Source organism: Plectropomus leopardus, chromosome 16, assembly GCF_026936395.1.
Source record: "Plectropomus leopardus strain MGB_pleo_1.0 chromosome 16, ASM2693639v1, whole genome shotgun sequence".
NCBI classification, from domain to species: domain Eukaryota; kingdom Metazoa; phylum Chordata; class Actinopteri; order Perciformes; family Serranidae; genus Plectropomus; species Plectropomus leopardus.
The window spans coordinates 8,858,337-8,881,221 of NC_142191.1; the positions used below are offsets into that span (position 1 = coordinate 8,858,337).

Consider the following 22,885-nt stretch of genomic DNA (forward strand, 5'->3'; position numbering starts at 1 on the left):
AGATTTTTTTTTTTTGTGGCCAAATTGTATCGAAACATGGATGCAAAGTATTGATTATTCATTAAATAAATGATTACTAATGAAAAATACAAATTAACATTTTGTGGCCTACTAGAATATTTAAATTTAAAGTTCCTGCAATATAAATGACTGAAGAACAGAAAAAAAAAACCATCTTATTAGATAAATAAATCAAGTTTTTCTTATGGCAAAAATGCATCTGAAAAGGGAAATAAATTGTGATATACTGCAATTCTCAGAATATCACAACAGGTGTAAAATCGCATTAGTATTGTATTGTGACTTAATTATCATGATAATATTGTGTCGTGGGGCCTCTGAGGATTTCCATCTTTAATGAACTGATGCAAAAAATGCAAAAATGAATGCATGAAAATACACCAGAATCCAAGAAATTAACTGTTTGATGCTCAAAATGATCTAGAGGACCCCCAAACCGTCTTTCATAGCTATGTGTCCACGCCAAAGCTGAAACGAAACCTGCGCCCCTGACTATGATTGTCTTTGCACTCCACAGATGACAGGCCTGTCATTTGTTCTCTTCCTTCTCACAGTCGCCCTCTGTCATTACAGTGCCATCCCCTGACACTCGTAATCTGTTGCCACGGCAACTGCAATGCACCACCACCACTAACAACACACCCACACCCACCCCAAGGGTCAACGGCTGTGTCGCTGTGATAAAGGCACACGACCTGTTGGCTTTCATATATCAACAAATACAGTAAATCAAACATGCTAAAAGATAGCTAATGGTTCAGTTGGCCTCTGCTTGTACTTTTTGCAGTAACTTCCTATTTTTGGCCATGAAGACATAAAATATTCATCAACATTGAGTTTTTTGAGGTTAGGAATTTCCTCCAGCCAAGACACACATGCAAGAGAAGCACAGTGGCCTACATACAAGAAGCTTGAATTGCCCTAGAAATGGATACAGCTCAACCTCACAGACTAAAAACCTCATTGAAGACAGCATCAACATGTGTGTGTGTGTGTGTGTGTACCCTAATTTCTGGATTATCTTATAAATAAAGCGCTGCAAGAATATTTCCATGTGTCTGGAGTGTCTGAGGTAACAGAAGCAGCCTCCTGTAGCTAGACAAACAGGTAATGACTTGTAACAGTGACAGTTTGCTCACGTCTGCACAGTCGAAAGTTAAAGACACAGAATACAAACAGCAGAGAGTGAGGAAGCACTGGTCTCTGGTGCATTGCTAGCATTAGCATGGTCACCTTTGGCTGTGTAAATAATGCAAGACAGTCATTGGCTGATTATTCAATTATTCAAAAGGGGAGCGGATCACAAGATATAAGGTCCTAGCCCAAGACACAGGACCAGACCTGCCCAGCGACCACACACAGACACACACAGACACCAAAAGACACTAATGTCAATCTGACCGCCCGTCATCTGTGTGCAGCGTCACACCATGACTCACTATTTGTGGTAGATGACAGTGATTAATCTCGATTTGTCATAAGGTGGACCCTGCTGTCATCTGGAGATGTGTCAATAAAGCTGTGAGGTCTGATAATGTTATTCAGAGCTGTGACTTTATGGCCCTATACCCATGGATGTGTTACTGAACAAGCCTACTGGGCACAGGCCCAGGGGCCAAAAGTGTCAGGGGTCCCCTGGCTTTCACTTTCAAAATGTCACTGGTATTAAAATGTACTGACCAGAGGGAGGCTCTAAATGACCACAAAGGGACACAAAAGGACCACAAAGGGGCACAAAAGGACCTCAAAGAGACACAAAATAACAACAGAAAGGGGCAAAACAACCACAGAAAGACACAAAATGAGCTTAAACAGACCCAAATGCCCTCAGAGATGCACAAAATCACTACAAAGAGACTCAAAATGACATCAGAAGAGACAAAATGACCCCAAAGACACTCAAAATGACCTTAGAAAGACACAATATGACTACAAGGAGACAAACTAACTACAGAAACGGTTAAAACAACCACAGAGAACCACAAAATGAGCTTAAACGGACCCAGAATTACCTGAAAGACAAACAAAATAACTACAAAGAAAGACACAAAATGAACTCAAAAGTATACAAAATTACCTCAAAAGAGACCAAACTGCCCCAATGAGACTCAAAATGACCTAATTTTGTTTTTTTTACAAGCTGAAAGTTTTTTTCAGTGTCAACTCTGTCACTGTTTTGGCGTAGAGAGAAGAAATTTGAGGAAGGGGGAAGGAAAGCATGATTTATAGTAAAAAGAGAACATTGTCTTCTTTTGTATGCAGCTTACAGTTACCTAGTTTTTGATTTTCGACCTTACTGTTAGCTAGTTTTCATTTTTATATTTTGAACCTTACTGTGAGCTAGTTCTTATATATTGTACCTTACTGTTGTCTAGTTTATATTTAATTTTATATATATATCATATTTTATATGTGCTATACATTGCTTTTCTACTTCAGACCTTGAATGTTGCCTGCTTTGTATCTGTACTTCCTTGAACTTTGCCTTGCAACAGCTGCAGAGTAATTTCCCTCAGGATGAATAGACTTCTGTCTTATCTTGACTCACAGTCCTTCGAGTGACTTTGCAAAAAAAATCTTAAAATAAAATAATTTTAATGCATGGGTCTTACTTTTGGTGGACCTTTTAAGAGTGCTATTACTTTCTTTTATTAATGCAAAATTTTATTTTCAATGCCAAAGCTTACTGTCGTTTTTCCAACTCTGTAAGGGAAGTGGCTTTGCAGGAGAGGAGAAATTAAATGTTCTAAGGATGACTTGTCACTCTGCCTTAAAATATGACCTTTTCTCCCTCCCTCACTCTCCCTTTCTCCTTCTCTCTCTCTCTGGGTTTCCATCATCTTTACTGGAGGCTGACACCAAGGGTCACCAGAGGGGTCATCACCATGGCTGCATCAATTCATTAGGGCACCACACCCATTAAAGCTAAGGGAATTAAGAAATGGCTGGTCATAATTACATGCCTGTGAAAGCACGTGTGGTTTGGGGTGGATGTGCGTGCAGCCTCTAAAGGCCCAGTGAGGCCAGCGTGTAGGAAAGAGGAAGAAGACTTACACTCCAGGTGCTTTTTCTTGGGCGCCATCACTTCATGAGTGGTGGCTTTGCAGACAGCCCGGGCCATATCTGATCCCGTTAGCTGGTATTGCGCAGCGGCGATGCGATCCGTGAGCGTTTGCCCCGACATTTTCTCTCCGTTGAATCGACCACCTCAGGAATGTATTTCACCACGGTGACAGAAAATGTAGGAATAGCACCCGGCTGCTTCCCGGATCCCTTCGCTTTCCTCTTCCCCCGACTGGTAGGCCTGTGACCTTCTGTGTGGGCGGAAAGAAAGCACATAAAATGAGCTCATAAGCGCCACATAAACGTTACATTCGCATCAAATCGTGCGGTCACGTTGATGATATGCGCGGTGACATGAGTAGACTTACGCAAGGTTGTGAATTCCCCCTCGGCTCGTCCCGTTATAGGCTCCGACCGTTCAGTTCAGCACCTTGGACAGCTAATGCCACTCGGTTATGTAACACTCAACTGGCAATGAAAGCTATTTTCTCACCCCGCAGCAATTTCACGCAAAAATAGACCCGTGGGGCAAAAAAATGCGGTGCAAGCGACGCTCCTCTGCGTGTCCAAAGACGGAATAAAAATCTTAAATCAACACTCCATAGGTCGGTCAAATATCCCGTTTGGAGGGGGCATCGGGTTTGGCTGTGTCTCCTCTCGCATTAAAAAAAAGAAGCATTCAAAATAAAAGAATAACCCGCAGTTTCCTCCAGATTGCGGTGTTTCTGTGCGTTTCTCCTCAGAGATGTGACTCCTCTCCTCAGATCGACAGAAAAATGCGCACCGCTCCCCGGTGGTGTCGCCAGCACTGCGCAGCGCAAGATGCTCGTGAAGAAGGGAATTTCCTTTTTCTCTCCTTCTCCCTCCTCCCCTCCGTCCTGTCGTTTGTTTATTTATTTGGCCTATCTATACGTCCATCTAGACTCTCCTCCCCCAGCGGGTGCTCGGAACAGGGTTGGATGACACACGTCGCATCTCTTAAAGGGGAGTCACTATATGAGAAACTCGCCTAAAGGGTTAATGCACGAGCTTGTGTGCTGCTGCATGCTTTGCATCACACAGGTTTGCACGTATTGCATGCACGGTGACAGACCATGCAGGTGAAACGTGTTCCAGCAGACCCTTTAATATGCCATGTATACATCTGTGTTTATGATCAGCTGTTATAATTTTACTCGCAATGCTGTTACAAGAACAAACAAACACTAAAATATGTGGAAGAGAACTGATGGATACATAGTACTGAGAAAGGATAAGGTTCTTTAATAAGAGCAAGGATCAAATATTTGTGAGGATTTGGAGCTTTGTACAGTATCTCAAGGGTAGTGGATTGCAATGAACTGACAGATTAACAGTAAACCCTCTATCGCTGTGTGTGTGTGTATATATATATATATATATATATATATATATATATATATATATATATATATATATATATATATACTTTCACTGTAGATGCTGGAGACTTTTTTTTCTATTTGTAAAGAATTTCGTGTCTGAGATGTTTCATTGACACTGAACGTTTATTCTATGTTGAAAATTCTTGAATAAGGGTTTAAAAATGTGTTTAGGCTCACGTTTTGTGTTATATGGACCTAAAATAGCAGATTAATGCTTTTTTTCCAAGATAAATTTTTGCCTAAACTCAGTGTGACGGCCGAAAATCCACTTTTTTTTGTTTTAACTTTTTTATAATGTGTATGGAGCAATTAAAAGGAAAAAAATCTAAATATGCATGTAGTAATTTAGCGTGTTTGTGGTGTTAAGGGCGTCCCTGCATCAGCACAAATTAGAGCACTGAGAAAAGGCACGCTGTGCGTCCTTGCGTCACGTGACGTACACGGAACTTCAGCCACGTCGTCAGAAGAGGAGGAACCGGAGAAACAGGAAGTTTCATTGACAACACTTCACTGCTGAAGATCAAGAAAAATAAAACGGTATGTGGACAAAAAAACAGCTTAATGCGCTTATATTTATAACTTCAGTTTGTCTCTTGCGTATAGCACTGGAAACAGCTGCTTTTATTTTGTGTTCACGTATTTTTAGCCAGTTGTTGTGAGTCTGAGTGAGCTGCTCTGTCATTCAATTGATATGATTCAGTTTATTGAGTTTATCTGTTTAATATCTGCTGCTGTGATTTGCTGCAAACTTTGCCCTCTTCTTGTCCTTTGACATGTTATATGGTCTAGGCGTTGTTTCAGTAGGCTTTTTAAAGACATGTACATTATGTTTTAATTCATCTGAATGGGTAAAAATAAGTTTTTCTCAGTGTATTTTCTATATAAAATATTTAAATTTGCTCAGCTTCAACCAGATACAGCTTCAAAATGCTTCTTTATGCAGCAACAATAGTGGCACAAAGCAATCATAAATAGAGCTGAAACTATATTATTTTTTAATGTCGATTCATCGATTAATTGTTAGTTTTGTTTGTTGTGCTGGAATCAAAGAAATTTTACTTCAAATAATTACTCAACTGATTAATCAATTATCAATTTAGTGCAGTTAGTTAAAAACTAATCAACTTATTGTTGAAGCCCTAATGATAAACCAATAATATGATGGTAACACTAACAGATCATAGTGCTACATAAGAAGTACTTTACTTCTGATACTTTAAGAACATTTCCATGATAGTGCCTCTTTATAAATTAATTAAACATTTGATTGACTTAATTAAAAATGTGTATTGCTGTATTGAATTGTTGTGCTACAGTATACTGCAAATATATTAAAGTGTTAAAAGTAAAAGTATTCGTAATGTTTAAATAAATGTAATAAATATACTATATTAAAAAAGAAAGAAGCAAATCCTCATATTTGAGAAGCCGGAACCATGAAATGTTTTTGCAAAAAAGGCTACCTTTTTTTAAATAATAATAATTTTCTAAATAATTGACTAACTGTTTCAGCTGTACTATTTTTTTCACAAGGCTCATGAGCAAATATGTAGTATTATAGTTAATTATCAAATAAGAGTAATGGAGTAAAAAGTACAATATTTTCCTCTGAAGTGTAGTGAAGCAGGGGTATAACGTGCAAATACTCAAATTATACAAAGTACCTCAAACATGTAGGCTACTTGAGTATCCTACAGTACTTGAGTAAATGTAGCTACTTCGTTACAGTCGACCACATCTGTGATGAGAATCAATCAAGTCACAAGTAAATCATATGAAATTCTCATGATCTTTTCGCAGTTTCCACATTTATATCAGTTAACACACAGTGGCCACGAAAACTTTTAATTTCAATTTAAAAGAAAACTGTTGCAGCCTGTTTACGTTAGCAAGCTAACGTGACCAGCTGATATGCGAGCTAAAAAACACTTTAGCTCACCTTTCTTCGTGGATTTTGTAGTGACAGGTGAAGTCGGATGATGTGGTCGTCGTGCCGCTGATTTCTGAGCTTCAGGCAGCTATTTTCTTCGTACTATCGTCCCCCAAAACACCGAAATTGTATAATTTTTGGATTAGCCGCCTCCTCGCTAGCCGTCTCGCGCATTGGCCTCTGCTGCTCTGACGTCGTCGTGGGTTGCCAGGTTCGAGCGCATTGCGCATGAAAAAACGTAACTTCATCTAGAAAAAAAATTCAAAAATATGATTGAAACAAGTCTAGAGCCTTTAAGAAATCTGTCTAAAAATGTAAGTTAAACCTTAAGCCATAAATACAAAGTTAAGGTTAAGTTGAGTCTTGTTTTATCAATGTTAGTTTCTAGGATTTTAAAACATTGGGGGCTTATACTGGATTTCTGTAGGATTATTTATTTATTTATTTATTTAAACTAAAAGCTCTTTTTTGATGTTTTTTTTAATGTCTTTCTGCATCTTATTGACCTATAAAACTTTTTGCCTTTTCAGAATAATTATGAATCATGATGTAGAATTGGTGCAATAATTCATCTACAGGAATTTCATTGTGCAATATATATATATATATATATATGTGTGTGTGTGTGTGTGTGTGTATATATATATATGTGTGTGTGTGTATATGTATGTATGTATGTATATGTGTATATATGTATGTATGTATGTATACATACATACATATATATATATATACACACACACATACATACATATATATATACATATATATATATATATATATATATATATATATATATATATATATATATATATATATATATATATATATATATAAATTAATTGATTTTTATTGTCATTGCGACTCGTATATATTTTGTTGAAGAATGTGCATCATATATTTCTAACTTTACAAACTATTGTAGCATAAGGCCCGTAGTTCTATATTTTTACACACTCAGCACATTATACATAATTAGAATTTTAAATATTTTACATGTGTGTTAACATCGTATCTGTTATTACTGTATTCTTTTATATTTTTACATACTTTAAACTTGTACTTATTTAAACATCTATGATCAATAAAATATTTTTTATTCTGATTCTTTGATGTTAAAAATATTAGTTGTTAGTCATTAGTATCGAGTAAAAACAGAATACTTTGTGACCGCTATAATTCAATTTTTGAGATATTTTAGGTAGTGTACTTGTACTTGAGTTTTTCCATATTATGCTGCTTTAATACTCATTGCCATAATCAAATAATAAATAAGGTATTATTAAAGAATGAACTACTCAGAAAAATGAGCTCCACCCTTACCAGCAACATTTAAATGATAAGCAGTGCGCTCAAACTGTGCTGCTTGAACAACACAGAGGACCCAAACTTGCATTTTTGATAAATGATCTATTATTTTTTAGAGCTTTAATGCATGAACACAGTGACTTATTATTATATTTGGGGCTTTTAAAAAATATATTGTTATTAGGCCCATTCTTATTCTTGAAATGTATATATAGCCTATATATTTAGATCTGGGGCTATTAATAAAACATCAAGTACTGAAGTCTGGCCTAACAACATCACCGAATGTTGGTCAAGCAAGTCTCAAGTCCTCAAATTTGTGATTCATGTCTAACTCGAGTCAAGTTCTGTGACTCGATTCCCCCACCTCAGGGTGTGACTTTCACCACTGACTGTTTTTTGTTTTTGTTGTTTTTTGTCTTTGTAATGTGTTTCAGCGATGGCCCAGTTTCAGGAAGTATCAAAGCAGTCCGCTCTGCACCCGAAGCCTGCAGGGTTGGTTTTGCAGTACGGTACCGCTGGTTTCAGGACCAACGCCAAACACCTGGACCACATCATGTTCAGGATGGGACTGCTGGCCACTCTCCGCTCCAAGAAGACCAGAGCCACCATCGGAGTCATGGTCACCGCATCGCACAACCCTGAGGTGAGAAAGGCATTCAGAAATATTATAATGTGTCTTTGCCATAGATCTATGATTTAATTAGAATTTTGTGTAAATATTTTAGGTAATTTATTTTTTTCCAGTCATAGCCTTTCTTATTTGACCCCAGAATGTTGTTTTCTTTTCATATTTTCAGTAGAAAATGGACTAATAGGTTACATCTGAGCAAATTTTATGTGATTATAAAAAGTAAAGTTTAAACATCCTCGACTCCTCCTCAAACTTCCTCTCTCCTGTCTTTCTTTACTTGTGTAGGAGGACAACGGGGTGAAGCTGGTCGACCCCATGGGTGAAATGGTGACGCCGACATGGGAGGGCTATGCCACCCAGCTGGCCAACGCTGAGCAGGAAGATTTGCTCGCTGCTCTGAAGGACATTATAGAGAAGGAGGCCATAAACATGAGCCAGGAGGCTAACGTGTTCGTGGGCAAAGACACCAGGTATATGATCTTAACCTCAACCTGAACCGTAAGTTTTCATGTTTTTGTGTCGAAGTGACTAATGGGAACAACAGTTGGATGAAGTGTGTTTCACAGTGATAGATGATAAGATTGTTGTTTATTTAAATGGGGTCTGGTAGGTTTGGAGACAAAGATTTTGTAGCTGTTTCTGATGTAACAAAAAGGGTTTGACTTTTTCACAAAAAAGGTCTGTCTCTATAGGCATCCCTTCCATAATGTTGTCAGACACTTAAAAAATAATCTGAGCTTGTCAGTGGAAAAATATACACTTAGTGCACTTAAATTGCCGGTCCACAATTGCCCATTAATTGTCTGTTTTGCAGCTGCTTGCTGCAGCACTCTCACTAAATACTGGACCAATTTAAAAACAAAAAATGTCTCCATTAGTCAGTTAGACACAACAACTTGGGAAAATACATTCTAGGTACCTTAAAGCAATTTTTGTTTGTTGTCTTCTAGATAACAGTAGATGAAAAAAATAACACGCACTTTTATCATGTCTACGTTAATATAATTAATGTTTACTGCGACAGAAAACTACTCACTCTACTCTTAAAGACTAAAAAACTCGTGTCCTCTCACTATAGAAGCAGCAGTGCCAGCCTTTCACAGGCAGTACTGGACGGAGTATCTGCACTCGATGGTCACAGCAAAGGTGGAGTTAGTTAAATGTGTATATTCCATATAAACTAAGTCGTTTACTTACTTTTTAAACATTTTCTCCTCTTTTTCTCCTTGTTGCGGTCCTATCTGCTCTCTGACTCCATCAGATTATGGTTTGGTGACGACCCCACAGCTGCACTACATGGTTTGCTGTCAGAACACACAGGGTAAATACGGAGAAGCCACAGTGGAAGGATACTATAAGAAGCTCTGCCAAGCTTTCATTCAGCTCACGAAGAACGTAAGAAAACAGGGCGTGCATTATTGATTTGTGACTTAATTACATTTGGGTGTGTTTGTGTGGATGTATTTTTGCTTCCCTTCCCTTTGTCTTTTTCTTCCTCATAGGCGTCTAATTGCACAGATGACCAGAAGCACCTCTCTGTGGATGGTGCTAATGGTATTGGGGCTCTAAAGGTGCGTGAGATGGAGAGTCACCTGAAGAAGGAGCTGCACATATCGCTGTTCAACGACGGCAGTGAAGGAAAGCTCAACCACCAGTGTGGAGCTGACTTTGTCAAAGTGCAGCAAAAGCCTCCAACAGGTGAAGCGCTGCTTTCTAGACCTGTCAGGAGAAGAAACACAAGATGTGATGCAGATCAAAATGATTTGTCTCAAAACGAAAACACTCATCTTCTTACTAAGTATCATAAGTAAAGCGACAACAAATTAGCCGATATAACATAATGTTTCTGGGGTTGATTTCATATGAAAACTCAGGTGTAAAGTTTGACCACAAGATGGAGACTGTTAATCAGAAAATTGGCTAAATAATCACTGTAATATTTGGTTTTACACTAATTTGTGCTACTTTCTTTGTCCCAATAAATGTAACTTTTGTCAGATAAATGAACATATAAAACCAAAAGAAAACTTGATTATTAGAAACACAGGTGCAGTTTTAAATTTACCACTTCCATCTCACGCCTCTCTCCTCTTCTTTCTATGTGAAGGCATTAAGATGAACCCGGGGGAGCGCTGCTGTTCCTTTGACGGTGACGCTGACCGAATAGTTTACTACTACGCTGACTCTGAAGGACAGTTTCACCTGCTGGATGGAGATAAAATCGCCACTCTCATCAGCACTTTTCTGAAAGAGCTGCTCACACAGGTATACTCTTATATATAAACCACAAAAAATAGATGCACATGTGCGCAAACCTTTAGTAAATAGTTTGTTTTTGTTTACACAGGCTGGTTTAGACTTGAAGATAGCAGTAGTACAAACTGCTTATGCAAACGGAAGCTCAACAAACTATTTGGAAAACACTATGAAGGTGAGAAAACGCAAGTGTTTTTCCTTTATTAATGTTTTTTTTATATATATATGAATAACTTCACAACTTTTCATATGATTTAGGTGATAGTGAGGTGTACTAAAACTGGAGTGAAGCACCTTCATCATGCAGCCCAGGAGTTTGACATTGGTGTGTACTTTGAGGCCAACGGTCACGGCACTGTGAGTATATCAGTCACACATAAAGAGATCACATAAAGCACCAGTTATCACCAGTACATTACAATAATAAAAACCATTCTTCCCTGTGTCAGTGTTGCATATCTGGCATCATTAATGAATTACTGATACAGGTGCTAAAATCATTTGAGTAGGAGGTATTCAGATCCTTTTCTAAAGTAAAAGAACAGCCACAATGTAAAAGTACTTAGGAATAATAATCACAAAAATGTATTTAAAGTAAAAGTACTTCATGCAGAAAAACCTCATGATCATTAAAAAAATAAATCAAAATCATTAAAAGGAAAAGCAGCAAATCTGAGGTTGGACCTGTGAAATATGAAATTCGTTATCTAGATAATTGATTTTCTGCAAACCCCATATTTTTTTTAGCTGTACATAAATATACTATCAGTTAGTATAATCTACATCAAAACATCATATGTCACATATTGTTTTGTGAGTAAAACCCTAAATTGGTAAAGTAACTGGTATCTTAAGCTGTCAAATAAATGTAGGGGAGTTAAAAGTACAGCATTTCTCAGTGAAATACAAGTATCTTAAAGTTGTAAGCAGGTACAGTATTTGAGTAAATGTACTTACCTTCCACCACTTGTGTCATGATGTGTTTCAGGTGTTGTTCAGTAAATCAGCTGAAGAGAAGATCCAGCAGCTGGCAGAGGACTCCGGCACCGACGACGAGAGGAAGAGAGCAGCGCTCCTGCTGCAGAACACCATCAACGTCATCAACCAGGTAAACGGGCAACCTAACACACACTGAACCAACAAAGCAAAACAGCATTATTAAAGAGGACCTACGATGCTCACTTTCAGGTTCATACATGTATTTTAAGGTTTCTACCAGAAAATGTTTACATGATTTAATGTTTAAAAAACACTTTATTTTCTTCATACTGTCTGTGCTGGATTACATGTGTTCAGCCTCTGTCTGAAGCACACACTTTAGTGCCTGTTTCTGTTTGACCCCCTTCCTTAAAAGCCCAGTCTGCTCTGATTGGTCGTCATTTTCTGGTCTTCAACATCTCAGCGTCTCAGCACCAAATAAAAGCTACTTAACAAAAACAGATGCAAATTTTATTTTCCCAGAATGGTGAAGGCATTACCTGGCCTACTCTGAAATTGATATTTAGTTTGAACATGTAAAAAAGGAAAGGGAAGAATGAACATGTAAACATACACAAACATACAGACATGTCCGAAAAGTAGTGGGGAAAAGTGCAAACTTATTAAATCCCACCCTTTCTCCATCAGTTATTGAAAATAATTGATAATTAATAATCAAATTTTCTTAAACTATATAAACTATAACTATATACAATCTTGATTAGCTGGTACTCGTTGCCTTTGTTGGTTTGGTTGGTTAGGTTAAGGTTAAGGTTAGGGTAAAAATGTCAGATTAAGCCATCAGAAGAAAAAAAAGGGAGAATAGGATGATTATGCCTTCACTGTACTAGGAAAAAGAAATTTGCCAACCAGACATGTATTTTAGCAGGAATATGTTCTGAAATCAGAGAAATAAACAACATCAGCAACCAACTTTACATGTTTCCCTGACGTTAGCATGTAGCTACATGTAGCATTGTATGTTGGCTACTGTAGACGCTTGAAGCAGCGTGCCTGGAGCAGATGACCATATAAAGAAATCTGTGACAAGCTATAAGCAGCCTGTCTTTAAAATAGAAAAAAACATTATAACAGAGTTGTCAGAACGGCATGAAGCCCTGCTGTTTTACATAAGTTACATAAGTTTACCTCATTATTTGCACCTTTGGCTGGTTTTACATGAGTATACAACATTGTAACATTATATAAATGACATGAACTAAGGAAAAGCACAATGGTTGCCCTTTAACAGCATTTGTGTTTTTATCTTCCAAAGACTGTAGGTGATGCCATTTCTGACATGCTGCTGATTGAGGCCATATTGGCCATCAAGGGTTTGACTGTCCAGCAATGGGACGCCATCTACAGTGACCTGCCGAACAGGCAGCTCAAAGTCAAGGTAGTCATTCATTTATGCAGCATAATGTATGATATTTCTGATAGTTAATCTTGTGGGGAAAGTGTTTTCTGTAGCCCCAAGTACGAAGCTGCAACAGAAAAGGCCTTGAAAGTCCTTGAATTGTAGGGAAAATGTGTAATTGAGTTGATATATTATCTGTACAAAATACTGCACGTGATGAGTACATCTCAGTACTCTCCCCTTGTTCAACTGTTCATGTTGTGGAGAGCTGCTTCTGAAAGGTAGTGTTTATATAATAGCAGTTTAAACTTTAATTTCATGATGAGTTTTTGAGCAAAAAACTTTGACCTTAACATGACATTCATAATGAGTCCTTAAATTTCAACATCAGGGCCTTTATTATTAATAAAAGTTTGTAAATTTGATATACCTGTGACTGCAGTAACCCTAGACCTGGTAGGTGTCAATGTCTCGGTCAAGAACACTTTCAAAGACTTAAGGAGAGCAGAGTTGTTATTTTAGGCTTTCCCTTTTTTGCGGTTTAATCTGTACTCCAATAAGTGCCATTTTCTCCATATATATATGTGCTCAAGCAGTTATAGATAGCCGTATCTGCGCTTGATTTTTTGCCTGTAGGTGTCAGACCGCAGGGTCATAGACACGACAGATGCAGAGAGACGAGCAGTGAGCCCGGCAGGACTGCAGGAGACCATTGACAGTTTAGTGAAGAACTACAGACAGGCCCGTTCCTTTGTGAGACCCTCCGGCACCGAGGACGTGGTGAGAGTTTACGCTGAAGCAGAGACACAGGTGAGAACTTCTTTTTGATCCTCTTTTTTTGACATTTTTTCTGTCTTTTTGCTTTAAGTCTCTGACACATCTTTGCGTTTTAGGAGAGTGCTGATGCCCTGGCACATGAAGTCAGCCTTGCAGTTTATCGTCTTGCAGGGGGAGTCGGGGACGAACCCAAACCACTGCACTAGAAACGCATAATTTCAAACATTGATTAATCGATCAGTGCAATGAATCTCAATCGACAACACTCTCTAAAGTAATTTATCAAATTGCTTCCTTTCAGTGAGATGCCAAATTATTTTGTACTGTTAATTGCACTTGGTACTTCACTGTAGTTTTCTACTTCTTTGTATTTGTCACTGGGGAGACTGAAGGGATTTTATGATACTTTAAGTAATGTTTGTTATCTCAAATAGGCTGCCATGCGCCTATGCGTAAATTATGTCTTTCTATGTACTATAAATAAGCTACTTCAATAATAATGATACTAATAATAATAATAACATCTTAAATTTATATAGCGCCTTTCATGATACCCAAGAAGGATTTATACAGTTGATTAAAACGTAACACAAACAAACTGAACAGTGGCACAAAGATGAGTGACGGACAGGGAGGCAGAGGAGGTGAACAGGACTTGTTTGAACCTGTCCAGAGATGACGCATTGCGGATATCTGTAACGCATTGCAGGTATTTGTTTATTGTATATATACCATAATTGAAACATCAATCAAAAGCAAGTTTTTAAAGGAATACTTCACCCCCAAAATTACTATTTGTATATCAATTATTCACCCTGTGTTACATTGAATTTATAAAGAACAAACTATTTTTCTCACGTCTCCAACAAAGAATCGAAAAAGGGATAAAATTCTTGAAGTCACGGGGGTCTGCGTTAATCAGCAGCAAAACTATATTAAAATATCTGTTTAGGTACTCTCACACAACTGCAGTATATATACTGCAGTATAATCCAAGTGTCATTTGTCCAGCCATATGCTCTGTAGCCCTTTCTGACAGAGAACTAAATTATCTACGCTCTCTGCAAAGCCAGACTCCATTGACAAAAACAGAGAATTTACCTCGCTAAATGCGGGAGCTGCTGAAGTCTGGCCTTAGAGAAAGCATAGATAACTTTAAGTTTTGTTTTAAATAGCAAGGTTTTAGCGGAAATGTAAGTATTTGGGAAGTGCTGAGCATACGACTGGATAAGACTTGGATTGTACTGCATGAGTTGTTGTGAGAGATTTTCAACAGATGGTTTAATATTGTTTTGCTGTTGTTGAACGTGGACACCTGTGACTTAAATTCATCAAGACTTTCATCAGTTTTTTGGATTCTTTGTTCACTGGAGACAGGAATGAAAAACAAAGCTTTCTTCACAAATTCAACATAACATTGGGCTAGCATCTGATATACAAGGTACAATGTAGAAGGTACAATGTACAAGATAGAAGGTACAATGTAGAAGGTGAAATATACAAGGTACAATGTACAATGTACAAGGTACAAGCTACAATGTACAGTGTACAAGGTAGATAGAATTTGCATTGGAGTCTTGTGTCCTGTCGGCTCTGAACAAGGTCCGCCAATCCAGTGCAATAGCTTGGTCCGGGATGTTAGGGGTTAACCATGTTACTGTCTGCTGCATCTGCTGCATGGTCATAGCAACCATACAAATGGTCATTTGGGGATCTGAAGTATTCCTTCAATGGTTTCAGTTAACTTTTGGTTATCATGTAGCTTCCGATTAATTTGAATCTTTTTGACTGGTTACTGTCGGTAATTTCTTTTCTTTTGGAAACAGTGAAATCACAAGTTTACATGATGGGAGTTGTAGCAGCTGTTTTTTCCCATAACTCTGTTGGAAAGCCTTTGCTGCTCAGGTTTAAATAAATAATGAAAAATAGAAATGCTTTGAGAGTCTCTTTTGCTTCACATAAAAACCACAACTATGATTGCTTGCTGTTTATTTTTGTTACTTTAACAGACAAATTCCCGACACACAGGAGGATTTTAAAGGGCAGAAAGGCAGTGTAAGGCTGGCAGGGAGTTAGGAGCAAGCAGAGCAGAGTGACTGGACACACTCCATGGAGGATAAACAAAACCCTTGAAATTTGCATGAGTACAAGCTGTGTTTTCTCTCCAATTCAAAATGAAGTTTTTTTTTAAAGCATTGAAAAACCAAAACAACATGACATGGTACTCTGGCTGATGAACGGTCTATTCTTCATCTGTGTCGTCCGCTGCTCCAGAAATAGTGATGGTGCGCTCCTGTGTGTCGCTCTCATAAGTGTCCTCATCTGTCTTAACTGTTCTGGGAAAAAACGGGTGGAGAAATAAGAAATTTTACAATATCAGTAAGAGATTCTGATTATCAAATCATAAATGTTAGATGATGGACATTCGGTGTCCTCTACCTGATGAGGACGGTCTTCCTCTCAGACAGCTCGGTCGCCTGCTCCTCTAAGCTACCGTCGGTCTGGGTGTCTGAGGAGGACATCTCCACTCGCGCAGCACCCCCAGATTTCTCATCCTTGCCGCTGGTCGAGGCAGTGGGGCCTTTGTCTATCTTTGAAGTGGCTGCAGAGGCGGAGCTATCAGAGGCTGAGGCTGAGGCTGAGGCTGAGGCTGAGGCTGAGGCAGCATGCACACTAACGCTGGAAGTGAGATGCATGCCTCCAGTCAGGGACAGGTTTCTGACCATGGTGCTCAGACGGCTGTCCTCCCCCTCGATCAACTTCCTGAAATAAACAAAAAGGAGTGAAGTTAGATTGAATGCTACATACAAAATGAAAAATATCCTGCGTAAATCAGGTTTACATACTGCGGAAAGGGCATTTTTTTGTTAATCTGTATCACTTGTTCTTTTGATATTTAATTTGAAATCCCAAAAAAGTAATCTTTAAAAAGATTCACAGCACAAGTAGTCTTGTACACTGTGATGAGACAGAGAGGAACCGCAGGGTAGCCGCTTGCTCGTAGGAGAAACTTCCAGGTAACAACAAGTCAGACAAATGAAATATAAAAACCAAGTTCAGACGGTGGCCTGTTTTTTCATTCCTTTTTTTGATCTGACCATAAAATCCAAAAAATAAAAAACAAACATACATTTTTTGGTATCAAATCCATAAATGAATCAAGAATTGTTTTCATATTTTCTGATTTTGGATTTCAAATTGATTTGCAAAATAATGAATGAGAAACAGATTTTTGTTCACCTGTAGGTGGTGATCTCAATCTCCAGAGCCATCTTTACGTTCAGCAGGTCCTGGTATTCCCGCATCAGCAGGGCGATCTTCTCCTTGGTTAGCTTCAGATCCAACTCAATTGCCACTATACGCTCCTGGTGCAAAAGAATACAACAGAATGCTTAATTTAAAGGAGTTTAAGGCCAAAGGATGAATCGAAAAGGTCTTTATATCTGTTAAAAATATCTTGCATGCATCCTTCACCTGCAGCTCCTCCTCCTTCTTCTTGAATTTTTCTGCTCCATCACGAATCTGGGCCTGCAAATACTCGTTCCTCGTCTTCAGCGCCTCCAGTTCACGCTCCTTGCTAAGTAGCTATGCACACGCATACAAACACGCAGCTGTTTTACGCTGAGATGTGGCAGTAGCTGTAACTTTAAACAATGACAGACAATTATGCTTACATCCTTCTTAAAGCCTGCGATTTCCTCTCTCACACTTCGAGTGCTTTGAACGTGTTTGGCGGAGGCGTCGGTCAGGTCCTGAAACTTTGTGCGATACCAAGTGTCCATTTCCTGGGGAGTGACAAACATTAAGAGTGTTTATAACCCTAATTCTAATGATCAGATATGTGTCAATAATGCTAAAGGTGTACCAGTATCTGTCACAGTTTCTTCATGTGGTGTCAAGGGACACTTTACCCAAGGGGACAGTTTTAAATGTGTTTTTGGGCGCTCTAAGCACCACAAGCTGAGTGTCATGTAGTTTCATTATATCAGAGAGAAGGCAGAAATCTTTACGGCTGATATCTCCAACACTCAGCACCTCACAACAAAACAATCTAGACATAAATAGCACAAAACAGGAAAAATATGTATTTTTGGTTTAGGGGTGAACTGTCCCTTTAAAACTGACGCACCTTAGCGGAGTCAAAATGACAATGATGTGGTTTAACTGTTGTATCCTACCTGTAGGTTCTGGGCGGCAATGCTGTCATACTGAGACTGAATCTGCCTGAGAGCAGAGGACATGTCTGGGAGGCCGAAGCTCACATCCACCTTAGCGGTTGCTGAGTAGATCTGCTGCACCAGCTCCTCAATTTCCTTTGAGTGGATCAGAAACAACCAGAGTTAGAAACACAGTGATACATGCAGCAGTAAAATAGTCTGGTTTGCATCTCAAATTAGGTTTGAAATACAGGTCTTTGTATGTTTCTTTCATTCTTTCTTTCTCTCTCTGTGCACAACAAACAAGTGTATGTTCAATAAAAAATTACAGATCACCAAAAGCAATTTCCCTCTGGTTTGAAAGGGTTAAATGGCTTGTGAAAGACGCCTGAAGGCAGCACAAAAAAATCTGTTGATCCAGCTTTCAAAAGGTTAAGGTTTGGGATTCCTTATGGTTTGCAGATTCCACCCATAAAATGGCACTTATGACCTGAAGGTGACGCTGTAGCAACCAACGCTATGTTTTCACAATTATTTCAAAAACTACTTGGCTCAGAGTCAAAAACATCATTTTAATTTTTTAAATAATTTACATTTTCTTTCTTCTTCTGCTCCAGAAATGTCAAATTTTGCAACTTTTTCAATTTTCTCAAAACCCTGTTTTTGAGAACTCATCAAAAAATGTTGGTCCAAACATCCTAAAACTTTGTCCACGGCGCAATCGTCCACGGACATCACTGATCTATAGTTACCATAAAAAATTCAATGCATCAATCCATTTTAAACTGTTAATTTTTAGGACTTTAAGCTCAAATGATTAATGAACGTAAATGAAACAATGAAATAAAAATTGGCTCAAGCGATTGAAACCAAACTGGGAGTACATTTTCGGATGCTAGGGCCGAGCTGAGCTTCGCAGTCTTACGATATTCTGCCATAAGTTTATATCTTGTAAACAAGGATTTGTATGAAATTCAAAAATCTGCTTGGACCCTGTTCCCACATGTGGCAATATTATAACCAATACTTTATAAAGACATATAAACAGTATTTGATCTGGGTTAGTAATATGTAAACATTTATCCACTCTGCACCACACGTTAGTCACACAGCTTCCCCCTTCAGCCTACTATGAGCTCCTCACACCATGCTGATAATTGCCATGTTTACAGCCTTACTCACTCTATCCATCAACAAGGTCTCGATTTACCTGTCACTGCAATAATTAGCAGCCCATTAAACCATTAATGACAAAATGAAAAGAATGCCAGTCGCCGACTCATAAACACAGTATGCAGGAGATGGGCAGACGAGTGTATATTACCTCCTTGTGAACTCTCTGCAGGAAGGCCAGCTCAGCCTCCAGGTTTTCCAGCTGTTTCTCCAACGCGATTCGTGCTGAAGTTGCTTTATCCACATCCTGAGATAATGAGCCACATAAGGTGTAAATATTTTGGAGAAGTAAAAGAAATTCTGCAAATTGACCAACGTAAGTTTTAAAAAATTCCCAGTGTTTCTTACCGGACGGAGATTTTCAATGTCAAGCTCTGTCTTTTTGCGAGCTCCCACAGCGTCATCGTATTTCGCCTTCAGCATGTCCAACTGGCCCAACATGGCCTCCTTGGCAGCCAAAGACATATCCTGTATGGATCAGATATACAATGATCAAACAGTTGTTAAATGGAAAAAGAAATACAGCAGATAATGTGGTAAAAAGAGCATGGCTGGTTTCTATACACAACAAACCATGATTTAAAAATATGTTTCCGTCATGACAGATGACCTCCCTCACCCTCTGGATTTTCATTTTCTCTGCGTCCTTGTTGAGCTCTCTCAGCTGAGACTCGTACAGCTGCCTGAGGCCTGATGGTCTGACATGACGGCTCTTCAGGACCTCAATCTCAGCCTCCAGCAGCTTGTTTTGTGACTCCAGGTTTCGCACCTACAGGAAGAAATACAATAGACATAAACCTGTAAGATGACAGTATCTTGTTTTATACATGGATTGATTTTGTCATTATACTTTATGGGAAAAATTAAAGACAAAGTTATGGGCTAAAAACAAAAAGACAGTGGTAAAAGCCAAAAAGAAGTCAGACTGCAAAAGTTTAGATTCCAAGAAATTAAAATATTAATGATTTTTGTTGCATTAAAGGACTGAAGCATGCAAATGTGAATGGCTGTTCTTCTTGCCTTTTCAATGTACGCAGCCAGACGGTCGTTGAGGGCCACCATCTCCTGCCTCTCAGAGCTGCGAGTCGACATGAAGGCCTGGTTCTCTGCTGCAGCTGCTTCCAGGTCCAGTTTTGGGCCAAGCCCAATGGACATACCAAAGCACAGCGCTCCCATACTCACACTGCTGAGGAGAGAAAAGGATTTCCAGGAGATTAATAATTGTTTTGATTTTATACAAATGTATTTTTTATTTATTTGAAGGGAGTTCATTGAATTATGGGGGTACTAAATATTCACACTCAAATACCCACACTCTTAGAAATAAGGGTTCAAAAAGGGTTCTTCCTGAAGGACTGTGGTTCTACCCAGAACTATTTGTTTTTGAGGAACCCTTTTGAGAAAAACGAGTTCTGAAAGGGTAATTTGTGACCAAGGGTTTCATAAAGAACCACAGATTTTTTTAGAATAAGTTCTTAAAGAATTGTTGAAAACATAGAATATAAAAGGTCCCAGTTGAACTCCCTGGGTGGGTCTAAATTTAATCCTTGGAACATGAAAAAATAAAAAAAAAATATATATATATATATATATATATATATATATATATATATATATATATATATATATATATATATATATATATATATATAAAGAATAGAATAAAGGGATCTGGGTAGAGCCCCTGGGGTTGGTTCAATGGACAGAGTGGACATCCTAAAAAGGGTTCTCCAATGGGAACAAGCCAAAGAACTCTTTCTAGGAACACCTTTATTTCTATGAGTGCATTCAGTAATAACAATAATAACAATAACAACAACAATAATAATAATTAAAATAGTAATTATACTAATAATGTATTAATAATAATGATAATTACAATAATAATAACTTTATTCAAAAACTGAATCAACAAAGTGCTTTGACAAGCAAAGCAAAAGCAGAAACTGAATACTCGGAAGGCAATATCACAACATAAAGCTCACTAATGTCCTCACACTACAATAACTGTGATATTTATCTCTCATTAAAGCTGCATTGGGGACAAATGAAACCTAAAGGATAGTACATTTTGTAATTTAAAGTGAAATATTTGATTTTTAAAAACACACACAAAAAAACCCATCATAATTGATTCTTACCTGGTCATGCGAGCCTTGTCGGAGAGGGCCCTGCGCCCCATCATCCCACCACTGCGGGTGTAGCTGGCCGACCGGTGGCGGGTGTCCCTGCGGGTGGGAGAGGGACTCGACACCCGGAGTTGGAAGGCAGGAGGGCCGGTAAATGTGCCCTCGAAATGCCGGCGGTAAGAAGACATTCTCTCTGGACTGCGGCTCATGTTGACGCTCCTGTAACTAACTTCAACTTCAGCTGGAGGCTGGAAACTGGTCACTCACACCTTTCAGTCTGTGGTGGGGTCTTTATACCCGCAGCCCCACCCTGACCACTACAGAGGAATGTTGAACCTCCCCAACCCAACAGTGAGTGTCCCCACAAACATCTATCAAGGTGACGTCAATTAAATTATTATAGGTGGCTGAAAGAATCTGGATTTTATAATAAAGCTTAAATTATCTGTTGACTGACCGGTATGAGAATGTGTGAGCCCACATTAATGGGACACACCACTGTACATTCATAATAATTCTATTTTTAAATAAGAATTTGTTATTTATGACTTGCCTGGTTAAATGAAGATTAATTAATAAATAATATAGTGTTTTTGATTTCATCAGTTTGTCAGTTCACACATATACCCACCTTCTTTTTCTAATTTTATCTTTTTCTAATTGCAATAGGTACTTGAATAATTTGCTGAAGTAAAACTAACAATGCCACTCTGTAAAAATACACTGTTGGAGGGAAAAGTCTTGAATTCAGGATTTCACTCAAAATATTATATCAAAAATACTCACTGAGGGTTTAAATTATTACATATTTTATGATTGGAATATCATTATTTATAATTTAATATATGAGCAGCATTCAAATAATACACTTTAACTCCTTTATAATCTGTGGGATAGCATTATATAGCTATTTAACATATTGCACAGTATTATATTTTATAAACTGATCACATGTTTTATTAATTCCTAATCTGTAAAGTAACAAGTGACTAAATATGTAAAGATAATTTTAGGGAAGTAAAAATCACATCACTTGAGATGTAATGAAGTAGAAAGGGCTGTTTGTTTTTTATGAGAGTGGATGGGGTTGTGCAAAATGGGAGTGGCACTTCAAGTATTCATGAATTTTCAACCAGTCACTCAGGGAGGCTCAAGTAAAAATATCTGTAGCTCCAGGGAGGGTCATGACAGAAAAAAACAAAAACAAAGTCACAGCCTAGTCACATTCCCTGTACAAGTACCCCAAAATTGTACTAAGGTACAGTACTTTAATGACCGATTAGTACATTTTTAATATAAACATTTTGTTTAATTTACTTTTGCTCTGTTATGCCCCAGTGTACACTTTTATATCTTCACATTGTTTTATTTATTGTATCTGTATATTTCTTTGTTTTATTCTTATGCACTTTGTGAAGAACTTTGTCACTTTATTTAGATAAGTACTATACAATAAAACCATTATTATTATTATCATTATTAGTATTGTTATTATTATTATTATTACTTAAGTAAATGTACTCAGTTACTTTGCACCACTGCAAAAGGTTATATCGAATTTAAGACAATAAGAAAACAGCCATACATATACTTGTTGAAGAAAAATAGCCTATAGTATAATGTATTATTGCATTATTATTATTATTATATAGGTTGACATTATAAGTGCGGAATTATGTATTATCGCATTATTATT

The 22,885-nt window shown here is 37.9% G+C and overlaps 3 protein-coding genes and 1 long non-coding RNA gene across 11 annotated transcripts in view; 1 reads left to right on the forward strand and 3 right to left on the reverse strand.

The window, feature by feature from the left end:
• The window catches only part of LOC121955757 (clathrin coat assembly protein AP180-like), a 31,997-nt gene extending 27,943 nt beyond the window's left edge, over window positions 1–4,054 (reverse strand). For 2 of the 7 annotated variants that reach the window (XM_088089089.1, XM_088089086.1), the window contains exons 1-2: window positions 3,453–4,047; window positions 3,076–3,335 (exon numbers count right to left, since the gene is read on the reverse strand). In XM_088089089.1, the coding sequence (XP_087945215.1) occupies window positions 3,076–3,205 (130 nt within the window). In that variant the 5' untranslated portion in view covers window positions 3,206–3,335; window positions 3,453–4,047. Of the gene's footprint in view, window positions 1–3,075; window positions 3,336–3,452 lie in introns of all 7 variants that reach the window. The other 5 variants (XM_088089087.1, XM_088089088.1, XM_088089091.1 and 2 more) reach the window with 3 other exon arrangements.
• A 788-nt stretch (window positions 4,055–4,842) lies between these two features.
• On the forward strand, window positions 4,843–15,662 carry pgm3 (phosphoglucomutase 3). 2 transcript variants are annotated; one of them, XR_015779044.1, is made up of 14 exons: window positions 4,843–5,024; window positions 8,163–8,371; window positions 8,645–8,829; window positions 9,438–9,505; window positions 9,621–9,754; window positions 9,862–10,057; window positions 10,467–10,624; window positions 10,707–10,790; window positions 10,874–10,972; window positions 11,604–11,723; window positions 12,870–12,992; window positions 13,590–13,763; window positions 13,847–15,171; window positions 15,207–15,662. XR_015779044.1 is itself a non-coding variant. In XM_042503834.2 (13 exons), the coding sequence occupies exons 2-13, from the start codon at window positions 8,165–8,167 to the stop codon at window positions 13,934–13,936; spliced, it is 1,638 nt and encodes a 545-aa protein (XP_042359768.1). In that variant the 5' UTR covers window positions 4,843–5,024; window positions 8,163–8,164; the 3' UTR covers window positions 13,937–15,662. The 2 variants fall into 2 exon arrangements, 1 of the variants encoding a protein (XP_042359768.1); XM_042503834.2 differs by having other exon boundaries at window positions 13,847–15,662.
• LOC148186817 (uncharacterized) lies at window positions 9,556–10,561 on the reverse strand. Its single transcript, XR_015779046.1, has 3 exons — window positions 10,425–10,561; window positions 9,952–10,078; window positions 9,556–9,663 (listed from the first exon to the last, which is right to left on the reverse strand). It is a non-coding gene; the product is annotated as an uncharacterized LOC148186817 (long non-coding RNA).
• Window positions 15,663–15,704: 42 nt separating the features above from the next.
• Window positions 15,705–22,812, reverse strand: ngs (notochord granular surface). The gene is made up of 11 exons (XM_042502868.2): window positions 21,202–22,812; window positions 20,081–20,246; window positions 19,680–19,829; window positions 19,409–19,528; window positions 19,212–19,307; window positions 17,909–18,043; window positions 17,405–17,515; window positions 17,205–17,315; window positions 16,971–17,095; window positions 16,170–16,493; window positions 15,705–16,066 (listed from the first exon to the last, which is right to left on the reverse strand). Exons 1-11 carry the CDS (start codon window positions 21,396–21,398, stop codon window positions 15,973–15,975), a joined length of 1,629 nt encoding a protein of 542 aa, XP_042358802.2. The 5' UTR covers window positions 21,399–22,812; the 3' UTR covers window positions 15,705–15,972.
• Window positions 22,813–22,885: the final 73 nt, after the last annotated feature.

What these genes read in the sequence shown, in the direction of transcription:
- pgm3 (XM_042503834.2), top strand. Translation starts at nt 8,165, where the DNA reads ATGGCCCAGTTTCAGGAAGTATCAAAGCAGTCCGCTCTGCACCCGAAG. An exon ending in GCAGCAAAAGCCTCCAACAG is followed by an intron (nt 10,058 to 10,466) that starts GTGAAGCGCTGC and finishes TTCTATGTGAAG; the next exon opens with GCATTAAGATGAACCCGGGG. An exon ending in CCATCAACGTCATCAACCAG is followed by an intron (nt 11,724 to 12,869) that starts GTAAACGGGCAA and finishes TATCTTCCAAAG; the next exon opens with ACTGTAGGTGATGCCATTTC.
- ngs (XM_042502868.2), bottom strand. Translation starts at nt 21,398, where the DNA reads ATGAGCCGCAGTCCAGAGAGAATGTCTTCTTACCGCCGGCATTTCGAG. An exon ending in TGGCTGCGTACATTGAAAAG is followed by an intron (nt 19,830 to 20,080) that starts GCAAGAAGAACA and finishes TTCTTCCTGTAG; the next exon opens with GTGCGAAACCTGGAGTCACA. An exon ending in TTGCCGCCCAGAACCTACAG is followed by an intron (nt 17,516 to 17,908) that starts GTAGGATACAAC and finishes GTCACTCCCCAG; the next exon opens with GAAATGGACACTTGGTATCG.